The following is a 16,221-nucleotide window of genomic DNA, read 5'->3' on the forward strand; positions in this document are numbered from 1 at the left end:
TCTAGTCCATGCGCCCGAAATGCCAGATTCATCGGAAATAGCAATGTCTTACATAGGCATTGACTTGGACCTCTTCCAGACCGAACGGTTGTTCAAGCAGGCTTACATAGGCATTGACTTGGACCTCTTCCAGACAGAACGGTTGTTCAAGCAGGCTTACACGCATAGAGTTCGAAGAGCCTTCGGCTCAGCTCTTTTGACAATCACATGGTTGTATATAGAAATGAAGTTTTCACTACTGTTGATCTCCTTCAATCAATAGACCCGGACACGAGGCTTTGTTTGAATAGACATTTTAATGTGAAAGTTGTAAAAAACTTAGAATACATGTATGCAATGAGATATCAAAACACCAAGTCTTAAGTGGAGATAAACCAAATATTGCCTTTATTTCAGGCCTTCAAGGCACCATAGAGTATGCATAAAATATAGATAGATACTGCAGTAGTGTAGACGTTAGAATTATAATCAGGTATCTAAGGCTGAAATAAAAATAAAAAGAAGCTAAGCACACAATGACTTTGATGATTCAGTGAGCTCAAGTTTGGTAACAGAAGCCACGGTGGAAAACCTGAGAGCTATTACCTAGTCTCCATACAGTCTTTATTGTCATTATACAAAAAAATATTTGTAACCTGACTTTCAAAACTTCCCCTTCATTTGTGAGTTCCATATTGAACAAGTTACATTGAATTAGAATAGAGACGATGGATAACTATGTTCATGTTGTGGGTGGTTTACAATAAAACTAGCAAACTCCATTAATTCAAAATATGTACTTTTGTATGCCTTCGAAATGAGCAGCTACTTTATACGCTACTGTGATTTACATTGCGGAATAACTATAGCCAAATAGGAACAACAGAATTCAAAGAAGTATATTGATAATGCAATACTTATGTATCATATATATGATTAGCTTCGATTTAAAAGAATGACATCACATGTAACTACCAATTCATTTTTCTGCATTGTTCAATGTTCAAATTTTGGAGACGAGATGCTCATTGTGAGTTCATTAAATGCAATATTATATTCACTACGTTTATTCAAATATGTCTATAAATTAAATGTAAATAAATCAAAACACGTCCAATAGTAATCAATTATTTTACTTATAAAAGATAATGATCTTGTATCTAAACTAATTGAATTCATTGACAAAAAGTAATACACATTCTGAACACTTAAAACTAATTTGACTTCTCTTTGCCAGTAACGAACACTAAGCTTGCATACGTTACCGATACAGGCATTTAGTTCTCGTTAGTTATCGAACAATTATTGCAAATACATTGACATGTTTATACACTAATATGCTCAGATGATTAAAAAAAAAGTCTACAAGAAATAAAACATCCTAAAAATTAAAAATGTTTAACATTCAACTATGTCACCTAAAATAATCAAGACCTTTGAAGGTGCGCTCACTCTGTGCAAAAAAGGGGTCAGCAGGTGATGGGTTAAAACCTACTATCTAAATTCTACGATCCTGTTCAGTTAATGAAAAAAAAAAGGTGAAATATTAGCAAGTAAATGAATTAGTAAAATCGAAGAACAGACAGTGTTTAGCCTGCTTGCTAAACACGTTTAAGAAATCACAAAAAAAAAATATTACAGTAATGTAATTACAAGGTCAAGCTATAATTCATATAGTGTAATAAATAGATTTCGTGTTAAATAAAGAATACTGTAATTATCTTAATATTATGCTACATATTATTTTTTTAATGAAGTTCACAAAGCGAGTATTGAATGATAAATTGATGCAATATAAAATGATGTAGTTGTTGAATAAAAATATTTTAAAAAAATACAGTGAACTGAAAGTACAATGGAATGAAAATGAGGAACATAAAAAGTGTAATTTAAATTAAAAAACTAGAAATAGAAAAATAATAATTATAATAATAATATCAGAAGAGTGCGAAACAAAACATGAGTTCAAAAATATCGTGGTAATGCATAAACAAAATAAAAACAAACCAAAAATGTTTTTGGGATTTGCTACCTAAATAAAGTAGAAACAAAAATTACTTGTTTGATGTATTTATGTAATTTAATACGCTAGAACGATAATAATAAATATTTCTTTTCAAACTGGCACTCGGTTCAGTTCTGTCCAATCAAAACAACTGATACAAAGTTACCCAATCAAAACAAAAGTTGATAATAATCACATGACACACTAAATTAAAAAGTGCAACGACAAATAAAAAATTAGAACACGTTTACAAAACAAAAATGTTTTTCTGACTATAAATATGACCATTATAGTTTCATGTGCAGTCCATCGTTAAAAGTAACGTTATAAAATAGATCTTTGTTAAAAGTGTGTCCATATTGAAACAAATAAAAAATATAGTTCTGTTCATGTTTCCCATTCCTGCCTTGAAATCAATTTTTTTTTCTCTTCTTTTTGATATTGTACCTAAGTGTAGAATTAGTTGGTTTAATATTTGTATTTTATTTTTTTATTTCAGAAGCTCTTGTTTGGTTATGGTAGAGGTATGTCCATCTGAACTCTCACACACAATAGAGATGACCATGTCGTGTATTAATTGTTTCTATCAAACTAGCTAAAATGTAAAAAGAAGAAAAAAAATTCTTAGATGACCTATTTCAATTTTTATTCTATTTCTGACTTAAGCCTTGGCCTCGTCACCACGAAGCTCATCTCCACTTCCGGCTCCGGGGTCCTCAGCATCCTCCAAGGGGACGCTCTCAAGGCCGTCAGAAGAGGGCCCTGCTTCTTCTCCAAGCTCTACGTCGGTGGGTCCAGCTTTGGCCGCCTTGGTCTTGGGTCTGAAGATCTTGGGTGGGTTCTTCAGAATCTTTGGCCTTTCAATCTTCTTGCCCTAAAGAAGAAACATTCAACTATGACTAGGATGTACAATCATTGGAACGCTGGTTGAAATATTGAAAGTTTAGAAATGAATTTGAAAAAAACAAACAAGCGTACGTGCTGAAAAATAATAAAGATCAATTTACAGTTTCTTCCTCTAGTTTCATGAATTACACTACTTTACAAGAACAACATATCTTTTCTTAGCCACAAATTCTAGGTGGAAAAAAAGGCAAAAAAAAAAAATGATTTTCATGCTGTAGTTTTGTAGTAATGAAAGAGCAAACTAATCGTCAAATGTTTTGGCTGAAAACTAGCAGACGCAAAAAAAAAAAAAAAAAAAAAAAAAACAACAGCAGCTAAATCTAAAGTTTTAAAATTGTTTTGAATTTCTTGAAGCAAGGAAAAAATAGAAAAGAAAGACATCTAATTATACATTATACGAATCTAGCTAAATATAATCACAAACCACAGAATTAACTATAGCTTGTTTATATATAGCGCTACTTTCATGCTTATAGCATGCTCATATAGTCCAATCTCATTTGTGGGCCAGTGTGGAAGGAGGGGGGGGGAATGGGGTATCTGGGAGGAGGTTTTCCGTGCTTCCTTTAGGTGACCAGTAAACACAACTCTGCTTGAGTCGGGTATCAAACCTCGAGCCCCCTTCATAGGTAGCTAAGCTAAGTTCAAGCGTACTTAGCCTCTCGACCACGCTTCCCACTCAGAATAATAAATAATAAATGACACATACATATTCCTAAGAAGACAATCGAATGGTAAATCCTTCTAGGCAAGCCATGTACCCTACACACAAATCAACCTTGAAGGCAACTTAAGAATCCTAAGCACACAATCTTATCGTAAATCCATGAAGACAATGAAAGTATCCAACACACAATCAAGTGGTACATTTTGGAAGGCAAACACAGTGTACTACGTACAATCAAATGGTAAATCCATGACAGCAAAGACAGTATCCAATACATACTGAATGGTAAATCCATGAAAGCGAATTTGATTTCTTGCATAAATTAATCACACTGCATGTTCTTGCTGGCAAGCCAAATGTCCTACAAACTCCGGTACTCACCCAAATACATACCTTCTTGGTGACCGCATAGTGGACTATCTCGATGACCAGGAAGATCATTGCAGCAATGAAACCAAGGAAGAGCAGCAGGATAGCCACAGCCATGTCCTTCAGAGTAATCGGATAGATGGGCAGAGAGCTGAGGTGTCCACCTGAAAGAAGATAGACATTCATTACGTTATTTAAAACACATATGAACAGACATAGCACAGAGAACTCTAGCTATGTGTGAAATGAATCAATTTGTCTGTGAAGTAGTCTCCAATACTCGTGTTGAAACAAAATAGTCAAATACGTTTACTTGATAGTTCACTATTAACATATCAGCGCATGACAAAAACGTTTCATCTGTTGATATATTTATTTCTCTGTACAATTTATGATGGTAGAATCTACATAGGTAACATTTGAGACATCTTGATATAATGAACACACGAATAAACATTGATGGTGTCTATTACTAGAAAGTAAGATGTGAACACTTTGTATATGAACAATATGTTGGAAAATAGTCAACACGCCTTTAAAACCTCGGAATGAAATGTTTAACTATTTTAAAAAAAATAGATTTTGTGTTTGTTTTTTTTTTGTTTTTTATTGGGGGTGGGGGGTGGGATGCTAGGAATTTCATTAATTTTTGGTGTGTTGCCGAATAAAGTCCTATCTTTGTATTTATTTGTATTCCTATACTTAAATGCCTAGTAAGAAGATTCCATGAATATAATTTGTTGTAAGAAAATGCGTTTGAGTCCTACCATGCTGACCACATTTTGTAGTCTCATTATTACCATTTCATAACCATAAAATGAGAATTGGGCAGAGCTCCTGATTAAGCATTTCTCGCTTAAAAATTGTAAAGAAAATCAAATTGTTTTGTTTGTTTTTTTTTAAATTGAGCTTAAATGTGTGTATGCTGGACAACTCTACAATCTTGCACTCAGCAACAGAAATATGTATTTACTTCCCTTTCTTTTTCTTTTTTTTTTCCGCATAGGGAGTTAGCAAGCTTGTTACTTTGTCATAGCGATCCTTTGGCTACTGAATCCACCTGTCTCAATAAACTTTCTTCCATCACTAAGGCCACTCGACTTACCTGTCTCAATAAACTTTCGTCCATCACTAAGACCACTCGACTTACCTGTCTCAATAAACTTTCTTCCATCACTAAGACCACTCGACTTACCTGTCTCAACATACTTGCGTCCGTTACTAAGACCACTCGACTTACCTGTCTCAACATACTTGCGTCCATCACTAAGACCACTGGACTTACCTGTCTCAACATACTTGCGTCCGTTACTAAGACCACTCGACTTACCTGTCTCAACATACTTGCGTCCATCACTATAACCACTCGACTTACCTGTCTCAACATACTTGCGTCCATCAATGTTGGTGCAGTCGCCAGAAAAGTGCCAGTATTTGTCCTTGAGTTGTTCCAGGTAGCCATTGTCCTTGAGGTCCTCGATGATAGTATTGAAAATACCCCTGGAAGATAAACAACTCAACATCAATATTATACAACAAATATATATTTTTAACAGGACATTATAATTCCCGAATATATGTAAGAAAATTGATTACTTTGTACAAATATAAAAATTTGATTAAAAAATCAAACTTGAAACAGTCACATTGAAACCTACATAGGAAATAAAACTAAGTACAAATTCTACATATATATCCTCACTAGTTTTGGTCTTCAAAAAAGCTGACCACTTCTAAGTCACATTAACATTAACCTACTTCCAGACGGAACCTTTCCTGACAGCAAAGGCCAAATTGGATGGGAAGATGGTATCTCCGTAGATCATCAGGTTGCAGTTCTTCCTGGCGTAATACTCGGCGCTGTCTGTTTCCATAAACATTACGAAGTTACCATTGGAAGTCTTGACCCGTTTAGCACCCTACAACAAGACAGTAAAGTTACCATTGGAAGTCTTGACCCGTTTAGCACCCTACAACAAGACAGTAAAGTTACCATTGGAAGTCTTGACCCGTTTAGCACCCTACAACAAGACAGTAAAGTTACCATTGGAAGTCTTGACCCGTTTAGCACCCTACAACAAGACAGTAAAGTTACCATTGGAAGTCTTGACCCGTTTAGCACCCTACAACAAGGCAATAAAGCTACCATTGACCAGTTTGGCCACCTACAATAACACATCGTTTTAGAATCTGCATCATTCTTATCAACTCACGTGTTATTTTAAAAAGTGCATTTACAGAAAGCAGAAAGTTGTCCTAAATAATAAAAAACATATATTATTTTAAAAATTATATCCAGAGTTGTAAGACTTACAGGACAGAGTAGTCTGCGTGCACTCTTTTGATTTCTTTTCATGTATATATACATAAATATATATATATATATACAGTGCTTTGTTTTGTTTGTTTTTTTTAAATAGGTGATGGATTGCCTTTTAACTACTATTAAATGAATAAATTAAACGTTAAAATACAAGAGAAGTAATCATGTTTTTCCTACATTGAAAAAGGTGCCGGTACCCCGACTTCTTGTAACAAGAGAAGAAAAGGTTGTATGTAAGAAATGCTTTTGCTCTATGCTCTGATTTCAACTTAATTGATATTCTCTGAAAGGAATCTAATATCTAGCCTTGACAGACATAATGTTTAACAAATGATTGAGAATTGATAACAAAAGCTAATATCGGCAGGTCAAAGTATTTTGTTGACTACCTGTTGTTGTTTTTTTGTAGTTGTGCCCAAAATATTTTGTCCACAGTTCTAAATCTGTGATTTTGTCATTATAATATTTAGCAATATTCTGTTAGGATTAAAAAAGACTATAAAATAATATCTTTAGAATGGTACGTTTCTTTTGGGTCCAACATCAAATATGTTGTTTGTTCTTACCAGCATGTCCCCAAATGCTAGCAAGAAGTAATCATGTGTTTAGGATCTCACCTCACTGTAGCTGCCAACAAATGTGTTCTGTGCGTTGATCTTGCTGTAGATAGATCTCAGAGTCTCAGAGCGGCTGTTTCTCAACAGACTCTGTAGGGCAACAAAAGGAACTCGTTATAGGAACTCAGAAATTACAATTAGTAATAAACATCATAATGTTTAGCAGTCTAGAAACGTTCGTCTATGTCATTTTTCTTTACTCCCTTTTTGCTCACCAGTAAACGATAAAAATGTTTATTAATATGTTATTCCTCTTCGGTTTTCATCTATAATTCTCTTCGTCGCCCAAACATGAAGGACACGCACGCACGCCGACTCTTTAACCCTCGATGAAAAAGTCATGGAAAGATAACTCTTTTATTTCTGCAAGTCGGACTAGAGTTATCCCACATAACTTTCGCGGTGACAGATAGCGAGGCTCAGAAAAAAAAGAGGGGGGGGGGGAGAACAAGTAATCTTCTCTGTGTATATATAATTTTCTACGTCGCCCAACCATGCAGGACACCACGCACTCACGCCAACTCTCTTACCCTTTTCCGGCCCTCTCCCGCAGCCGCGCCTTCCTCGCTATCCAGGCATACGCACACAGTCGTTTGCCCAAACCTACCCTATTAGGACAACTGTGTTTTTCAGGAAGTATTCATACGTCACTAAACAGCGGCGTATTCTACGCATCGGGTCGCTTGCTTAATGTAGTTCTCAAAATGTGTGTGTCGGCCTCCTTCAGTCGTAGAACGACTATGGTTCATCTTGTAGAAAAGCGATATGAAAGCCTGGGCATTATTTATAGTCATAATGATGTTACTGCAGTTCCCCCCCTTTCTCCACGCAGCTGACGTGACCAAAGGAACAACAATTATCCGATGCAGTTTAGGATCAGTAGCGTAGCAGGTTCTCATAACTAATGTGCATAGACGATTATAATTATATATCTATATAACATGGCACCCTAAAACTAGTTTGTCTTTTAATTACATTATCACTGACAATTATTACATTGAAAGATATTATGGCTCTTAAATTTACTATGCTAACGTCTAGTCATACCAGTTTAAAAACGAAAAGACACTTACCTCTGTAGATCCAGACAGTAACACACCAACACGTATGTTGGTGTCTGCAAGGAGGTCCTCATAAGTTTTAAACGGCATCTTGGGGATTTGTTCAGGCCTGTAGAGTTTCCATTTTTTTGTTGAGAGAAGAAAAAGGATCATTTGAGAGATTCGGAGATTTAGAATCAAAGGTTATGTGTGTGTGTGTGTCAATGAATGATGTAAATGCACAGAGGTCACGTGCATGTCTTAATCGTTAATGCCACACAAAAACACACGCACACACACACACAAACACACCCACACCAGGTAGGCTACTGCTTTTAATGCAGGGACAAAGATAGTCAAATATATAAAGTAAACTATTAACTAATGAATCATAATAAATTACAATCTCAAAATAACTTAACTGGTAACAGAATTACATTGCTGACAATGAAATAATTATATAAAAAAAATAGTTCTGGCCCGTAAAGATGATTCGATATACATTGTATTAACATCGTTTCGTAATCAAGAACATTAGGACAAATAGGATTTAGTATCCCTTGTACTCTGACACGCAGGTATCCATAGTCTTTTTTCATTTTTGAGCACGATTTTAAACAATTTGCTCAAAATCAAAGTAAATTCAACTCATGGAGGTATCTCTGTTTGAGACCCAAAGAAAATCCCTTATTGAAGACCTTAGATAGATCGACGGCGGACAACAGCTTTGTCTGCGCAAGATGCTGAAAAAATATGCAAGTCGCGACTGGGTTTGCGTAGTCATGTGAAACACTTTACTCATCCTTAATCTTCAGAATCGAAGACATTGCGTTATTGACTTGGGCCTGTCTCATTGGTTTGTTTCAATGGGACAATGTGAACCACATTTCATCAGTGTGGAGCATACATATTCGACTTGAACTAAGAAATTTGGAGGAATGCTGGTTTCACTTTGACCTCAGATAACCCCAAGAGCAATAACCATAAAAGAATCGTAACTTCACAAGGGAGCGAGAAATGCACACCAAATAATTATATACATAAGCATCTTCTCCAGAGGTTAAATTTCGCGATGTATTCACTATGTGACTAATATTTTATGGGAAGCTTTTATGGCCAGCACGGGTACCAACAGCCTTCACTTTCCAAGTCTAAACCTGATTACTCTATCATTCCTCTCTAAAGTAATTAAGTCCAATGGTGGTGGTGTTTGATACACCTTGATATACTAATTATTGCCTCACCTAGCCAGGAAGTACGCCGTCAGGTTGGCGGTGTAGGCGATTAGGCTGAACAGAATAAACATCCACCAGAAGGCAGCCATGATACGTCCTGACAGGGAGTGGGGTGCCTCTCTGAAACCTGTAATTCAAAGGTAATAGTTTCTATGGCAATAGCTCCATTCTTTAAGATGATTTAGAACTATAATTGTAAAGTTTTAATTTTAATTTAAATGTACAAATCGTTTGAACAGTGACATTGAGTTGCCAGTGTTGCGCTAAAAAAATTGTTTCAGAAGATTTGGCTCACCTTGCCAGGTAATCGTGCTAAGAGCGAACAGGTAACTGTTTCTTAGTGTGAAGCTGTTCTTGGCGCCTCTGGGATCTCGGTCTGCCGCCACATTGCCCCATTCGTAAGGACTAAACTTACCAATGACAAAGAAGACAATGCCGATGAGCAACAAGACCACCAGAAGCATAATCCAATAATCTGAGAATCAGAAAGAGACTAACTTTAATCTGATCATCTGGAAGACATAAACTGTAATGTCTTTTAACGTTACATATATATGACATATATCTACTCCTATGTTGTCGAAGATGAACACATTTCTCAATTCATATGAACTCGAAGATGGCTTTTCTCACTTCTCACTTGTGTCTCTTTAAATGTGGTATATAAGGCTAATGCACGCTGCGTGTTGCTCGATACTTGAATGAATAAAATGACCAACTATAGCTACTACTGTAGTATCAATTATCGATGTCCGCACTCAGCTACACTGTAAAAATGTTATACCTGCTGAGAATGGTCGAACCAGGTAGCCAAGGCCAAGGTCTTCCCATGTTGGTTTTTGAACCAGCAGGTTCACACTGTTGGAGAGGTAAGGTTTAGTAAAGTCTACAGCCTCCTCACGCTTGGTGGTCACGGTCAGGGCCCCACCACCGATCTGAGCTTCCTGCAATCGACATTAAAAACATTGAATCCACGTTAGTTTGTTAATAACATGAGTACATGTATTTATTTTAGTACATGCAGTTCTATTTTACACAGGGCGCGAGAATTTATAAAGCAAAAAGTTATTTTGCACTATCAAGGGAGCTAACACGGAAATCTGCAGTGAAAAAAGATTTTTTGCAGGCTGTCTCCCTTTCTTTGATCTAAAGTTTATCAATTGATCAAAGATTTAAAAAACAAATTGTTTTATTTACAATCATAACTGTTCCATTGTAACTAGATCTTAATGTCTTTTAAACTTAATGTTAAATGCAATGCAAAACATCTATAGTCTGTAAACAGTTAATCGGTCTAATCCTAGAAATAAAAATATATCAAAGAAGAACTGGTTTTCTAATTACAAACACAATTTAAATAATTAGTAGCCTATTAAGAGTTTTTAGATGCTAATGGGAGTCAATTGCTAATTTTGATTTGACCAACCAGAGGAACAAGGACAAAATATGTGAAGCCTATATAGCGCTCTGATCAAGCTAATAAAGAGTGCTATGGTATTACGAGTCCGTAGGAGTGCTAGAATATTATGAGACCATGGGAGTGCTATGGTATTATGAGACCATGGGAGTACTACCATATTATGAGACCATGGGAATGATACAATATTATGAGACCATGGGGGTGCTATAATATTATGAGACCATGGGAGTACTATAATATGAGACCATGGGAGTGCTACAATATTATGAGATCATGGGAGTGCTACAAATTTATGAGACCATGGGAGTGCTACAATATTATGAGACAATGGGAGTGCTACAATATTATGAGACCATGGGAGTGCTACCATATTATGAGACCATGGGAGTGCTACAATATTATGAGACCATGGGAGTGCTACCATATTATGAGACCATGGGTAAAGAAAGAGGCGTCTACCTACCCCCTTAACGACATCACCGATGATCCCCGTCCATCCAGTGGACAGATATCGCCCATGCTCATCGGCTTGTTTAAATGTGTAGGTGAAGTTGGCCCTTCGGCTGATCTCATTTATTAGATCTACCAAGTAGCCACTGTAATAGTCACCACTGGGTCTTGGCTCTCTTGTGATGAAAGGTTCCTGTAGATAAGTGAAGTGATTGTAATATCAAATATAAAAAAGAAATCTTCTTAACGAAATAAAATACTTTCCTTCTCCAAGTAGAAATCATGAAAAGATTAAATACCCAATTAACACTAAATAGGACTTGTCGTTAATAACTGATTCACGAAAGTATTTAACATAAAGCTTAAAACTTAGAACTGAATAACCAAGATATTAGCTGGCCTCTTATTATTATCAAAAGTTCCCCCTTCTTACGGTAAAAGAAACCAATTATCTCCCCTTATATGCTTAAATTTTTATGATAAGAATCGAATTTTTTTAGGCTCCCTATTTATAACTAAACTTCCTGTTCACACTTCTCTTGGGACCCTGAGGCGTGCAGTACATGACAGTTGACCGAGATTGAATTTAAAAGGATGAAATTGTAGTCTACAATTTAACATAAAAAAATATATTTATATAAGATTTACTATTGTAACAATTATTTGAAGAACGTAGAACCGCTTTATAAAATATCAGTTTACATACACAAGTTCAGTGGCATTTTAGGTTATATGACACGATCTTTTCTCTTTGCAACTTCTCATATGACGAAAGAAACCTTGCTACACAGCTGCGGTCACAGGTTGGACATCTGTAATCACCAGGCGCTGTTTGTACTTTCACCCTTCTTTCTACTTCTGATGTGTATGCCATCTGCCATCCTGGACCCTTTCTTTATGCTTGACCTTCAAGTGGATCTACCCAGTGCATATTCTTCCCGACTGTTGGTGTCGATCATTAAGAGCTTCATGTCTTGTTTGCATACATCAGTATACCTTAAAAGTTGGCAACCAGCGGCTCATCTCTCTCCTATTAGATCCCCGCATAGAAATATTGTGGGAGTCGACCTTGTGGAATTTGTAACCATGACCAAGCCAGACAAGGCGTCTACTGCTTTTCGCAGCACTTCTTCATTGGTTATTTTATATTGCCACATTTATTTTAAAAAATCTGCCTTAAGCATTGGAGGTGGAAGATATTCAGCTATTTTTTTTCCTGCCAAGAATATGTGGACCATGATTCATTACCATATAGTAGAGTGCTCATTACATAGGTCCAGTATTTAGAGCTTTGGTATTTGGAAATCAGTAAGGTATTGTCCAATACTCTTTTCTGCAGCAGTGACATGGTGCACATTACCAAATGTAAAGTTTGCCTTTCAGACTTTTAAGGCAGAGAATGTAAAGCTCATCTATAACTGAGACCAATGGTTATCAAGGGTGCCATGTGGAAAGCACAACGATTAACGCAAAGTTAAAAACGACACATCCTCAACTGTCGGCTCGGAAGCCATGTGCTTTAACACTCGGCCAAAACATAATTATTGGTTAAAAAAACACTTTCGTCTGGAAGCTAGAAGCGATTATTTATTTATTATTATTATTATTTTGCAGAAGAGGTAGACCTTTGTAAGTGGAACAGCCTAAATCTTGACAATATATATATATATTCACGTTTTTCAACTATTGAAAGATATTTAAAAAAGAACTAATTTATTAGCAATGTCTAGTCTAGCCCGGTGTAGTTCCCCTCAGACATTTCAGTCTGGAGACAATCTAGTAACAGATGTACGTTCTGTGGTTAATTCAAGGAACAACGAAGGATAGATCTATAATTCTTTATGAACTTCCTTGACAAAAGATTAAAAATTATGTTTATCAAAGTTATCAGGATAAAAAAAAACTCTCTCCCTCTCTCTTTTTTTTTCTCTCTCTCTCTGTCGCTCTCTTCCTCTCTCTGTATATATACTTTGTCTTATGTCTCCAAAGAATGACAGATATTATATTTTGCACAGAGATGAACACGCATGTAAACACAGAGATAACTACGGACTGACTTACCTGGTCAACCACACTGATGACCAGGTGGTTGGCTGCTGGGGCTAGGGTGGTCTGAAAAAAGAAAAACGAATAAATTAATTAATCTTCAATATAAAAATAAAACTAATCATAGATTATAACTATCAGTACATAAGCAATAATAGCATATAGCCAGAGAAAGACAGAGAGAAATGGAGAAAGATAATCGACAGATCATGTGTGGTGACCCAAGAGTCCAAACAAACTATGGAACAGTTAAAAAGTGAAGTTGAGATGAACGTATAGCCAAAATAAAATCAGTAAACAAAACTAGTGATTTCGTAAACCCTTTTTTTTTAACTAGTGATTTCGTAAACCCTTTTTTTTAACTAGTGATTTCGTAAACCCGCCAAATTTCAGTTAAAAAGACCATTTTTATACGACACGAACTGAAAAGAACAGCAGACTATTTTCCCTTGGCACAATCTACAAAAGAGCTCACAGCTCAGCGTCAAAAATCTGGCTAGAAGAAGAAGAAGAATACGAAATTAAAATAAAATCATGTTTCGTCTAAATGTATTATAATTTTTTTTTTCAGATTTGTCGATCTTCGCATTTGTATTGATCATTGTTGTTCATTCTAAGGCTTTATACAAACTATTTGTTAATTCTGGTTATAATTAAACACATTTGAACCAGTGTGATCAAACGATCTCTCTCTCTCTCCCTCTCTCTCTCTCTCTCGCTCTCTCTCTCTCTCTCTCTCTTATTAAATATGTTCTGTTCTGTGTTCAAACCAAGGACAAGCGATAAGCTGTGATGAGTTACTTTTTGATGCAAATGTTACAAAACTATCTGGGTCATGGGTCTGTCTGGCAGTCATCTAGTTCGAGGTGTCTGTCAGTTAGTACTGGCCCGTGACATACTCTTTTGTACCTATCAGCAGGACTGTTCAGACATTCTTTTACTTAACTTCGCCGCTGCACGCTACCACACACTTACACACTAACATACCTAAACAAATACACACACAATAACTTCAAAACATTTTATCTTATTCGAGACCTTCACTATACTACGTATAGTATAGAAAAGTGTGGTAAAAAAAGAAATGTTTATTTAAAAAAAGATTTGTGTTATATAAATTAACATCAGAACCTCTCGCACAAAAACGCAGCTCCAAAATGCCGCGTTAGGAAATATAGCAAGACTACATGGTTTATAAGCACTAACACAATAAATTATACTACATTTACAGTTGCTTGGTCTGAAAATCTCGGATTGCATACAAAATGTTTTATAAAAAGAGTTTGGTTTTTAGAAGATTAAAATAACCGTCTCAATTAATTTAGCAAGCAACAAAATATTTTAAGATCGATGTTTCAAAGGCTTTTCTGTTTTGATATCTTAACGTAACAGACGGACGGACGGACTCACCACGTAAAATAAGTTTTTTTTTTCGCTCTATTCGGATGCCATTAAAAAAAAAACAGTACCTACAAGTAAGTGAAGTTACAGCAGAACACTTTGTGAACAAATACCAGAAAGTGACAAGACACCCAGATAAGCAAACAATGGCCCTGGCAGAAGGTCATGGATCTCCAGACGCCATTTAGTCAAGCAGATGGTGTATTGTTCTCAACACTCCAAGACCTATCGCACATGTTGGCGTTCTGGCACTATTTTATTGGGGGGGGGGGGGGGGGGTCCTCACGTAAAGTACACACTACTCCAAACACGAGATGTAGATCTACACATTTGTTTCCCTTTGATGACGTATTGCATGAACTAAATAGATGTACGTAGATGACGTGGAATCTAGACATCTGGGCAATTTGTAGACAGTATCGTTAAAGTGGATCAATATATTAATTTCGATTCAATATGAATTTTAGACTGCAATTTGATCAATAACCACTGCTTTTACGACAATCAATAACCACTGCTTTTACGACAATCAATCAATAAATTAATTATATAAAATTTTTTAAAGGTTAAATGTTAATTAACTAAATGACAACATTCTAAGTTACTTTGGTAAAGGTATGACATTGTGTGTATATCTATAAAAAAAATTCTAGCTATTTAAATTTAGATACTAATTGACATTTAATCATTATCAGTAGCAACTAACTAATATTCCCTGATCAATTTGTTTGTTGTTTTCGATGATACAGTTTAGCTCTCTCTCTCTCTCTCTTGATAAAAGAAAACAGCTTTGGACTAGTATTTGATTTCCCAAGGCCTACGATGGACTAGTCAAAGCTATGTCCAAATAAAATGGATATGTCAGAGTAATGTTCAAATAAGAGACATTTTAAATGTATGCTGCAGGGTATTAGACAAAGTCGTTCCAAATTTCAAAATCAACAAGGATTGTTTCCTATTCACCGAATAAGACAATAATCTCTCCCTCTCTCCCTTTCTTTTCCTCTCTCTCTCCCTCTCTCTCCCTCCTTCCCAAGATTTCATTTCCCCTTTCCAGGGCCGGTCTTAGGCCACTGCAACCTATGCGGTCGCAGTGGGCCCCGCGCTTTCATAGGTCCAGCGCTAATTGCAAAATATATACGAAAAACGCCTGGAGATCTCCTGAATTTATTAAAATCTCCTGAAAGCTCTCTAAAATCTCCAGAAAAATAGACAAAATTGTCATTTGTGGGTGTCATTCATTGCGGAAAACGCCAATCCTACGCGTGATAAAAGGAAAAAAGGCATTGTCACCTTTCATGTAATAATCGGGCGAATTTATACCTTAATCGAAAGTTCCAATACTTTATTTACTTTTATAGTCACTAGCGTAAAAATATGCCATTGGTTACAAGGTTTGTAAAGTACAGATCGCAATTTTTAACTTAGTAAAGAATGAATTTTGTTTCTTATATAAAATCTTAATTTTCACTTATTATCCTTATTCCCACACAGACTAGGCACCGCGCAATCAGTTTCTCATAGGGCCCCGCAATTGCTAGGACCGGCCCTGCCCCTCTCCCTTTCTACCTCCCTCCTTCACTGTCTCCCTCCCTCCCTCTCTGTTTCTCTCTCTCTCTCTCATTCTTTTTATTTTTCTTAGCTTTACTGATATTATCATTCGTTGTGTTGTGCACCACTACAAGCCTGACTGTCCCACTGTTGTGTACAAGTACAAGGCTGACTGTCCCACTGTTGTGTACAAGTACAAGCCTGACTGTCCC

General features: G+C 36.1%; 1 protein-coding gene across 4 annotated transcripts in view; it reads right to left on the bottom strand.

The window, feature by feature from the left end:
* Positions 1-364: 364 nt before the first annotated feature.
* The window catches only part of LOC106053823 (glutamate receptor 3-like), an 84,574-nt gene continuing 68,717 nt past the window's right edge, over positions 365-16,221 (bottom strand). For all 4 annotated transcript variants that reach the window (XM_056026022.1, XM_056026023.1, XM_056026025.1 and 1 more), the window contains exons 2-12: positions 13,073-13,123; positions 11,025-11,204; positions 9,926-10,085; positions 9,437-9,616; positions 9,151-9,268; positions 7,940-8,036; positions 6,867-6,956; positions 5,685-5,845; positions 5,302-5,426; positions 3,951-4,090; positions 365-2,858 (exon numbers count right to left, since the gene is read on the bottom strand). In XM_056026022.1, coding sequence (XP_055881997.1) covers positions 2,646-2,858; positions 3,951-4,090; positions 5,302-5,426; positions 5,685-5,845; positions 6,867-6,956; positions 7,940-8,036; positions 9,151-9,268; positions 9,437-9,616; positions 9,926-10,085; positions 11,025-11,204; positions 13,073-13,123 — 1,515 coding nt within the window. In that variant the 3' untranslated portion in view covers positions 365-2,645. The remainder of the gene's footprint in view (positions 2,859-3,950; positions 4,091-5,301; positions 5,427-5,684; positions 5,846-6,866; positions 6,957-7,939; positions 8,037-9,150; positions 9,269-9,436; positions 9,617-9,925; positions 10,086-11,024; positions 11,205-13,072; positions 13,124-16,221) is intronic.

This window comes from Biomphalaria glabrata, chromosome 4 (assembly GCF_947242115.1).
Source record: "Biomphalaria glabrata chromosome 4, xgBioGlab47.1, whole genome shotgun sequence".
NCBI classification, from domain to species: Eukaryota; Metazoa; Mollusca; class Gastropoda; family Planorbidae; genus Biomphalaria; species Biomphalaria glabrata.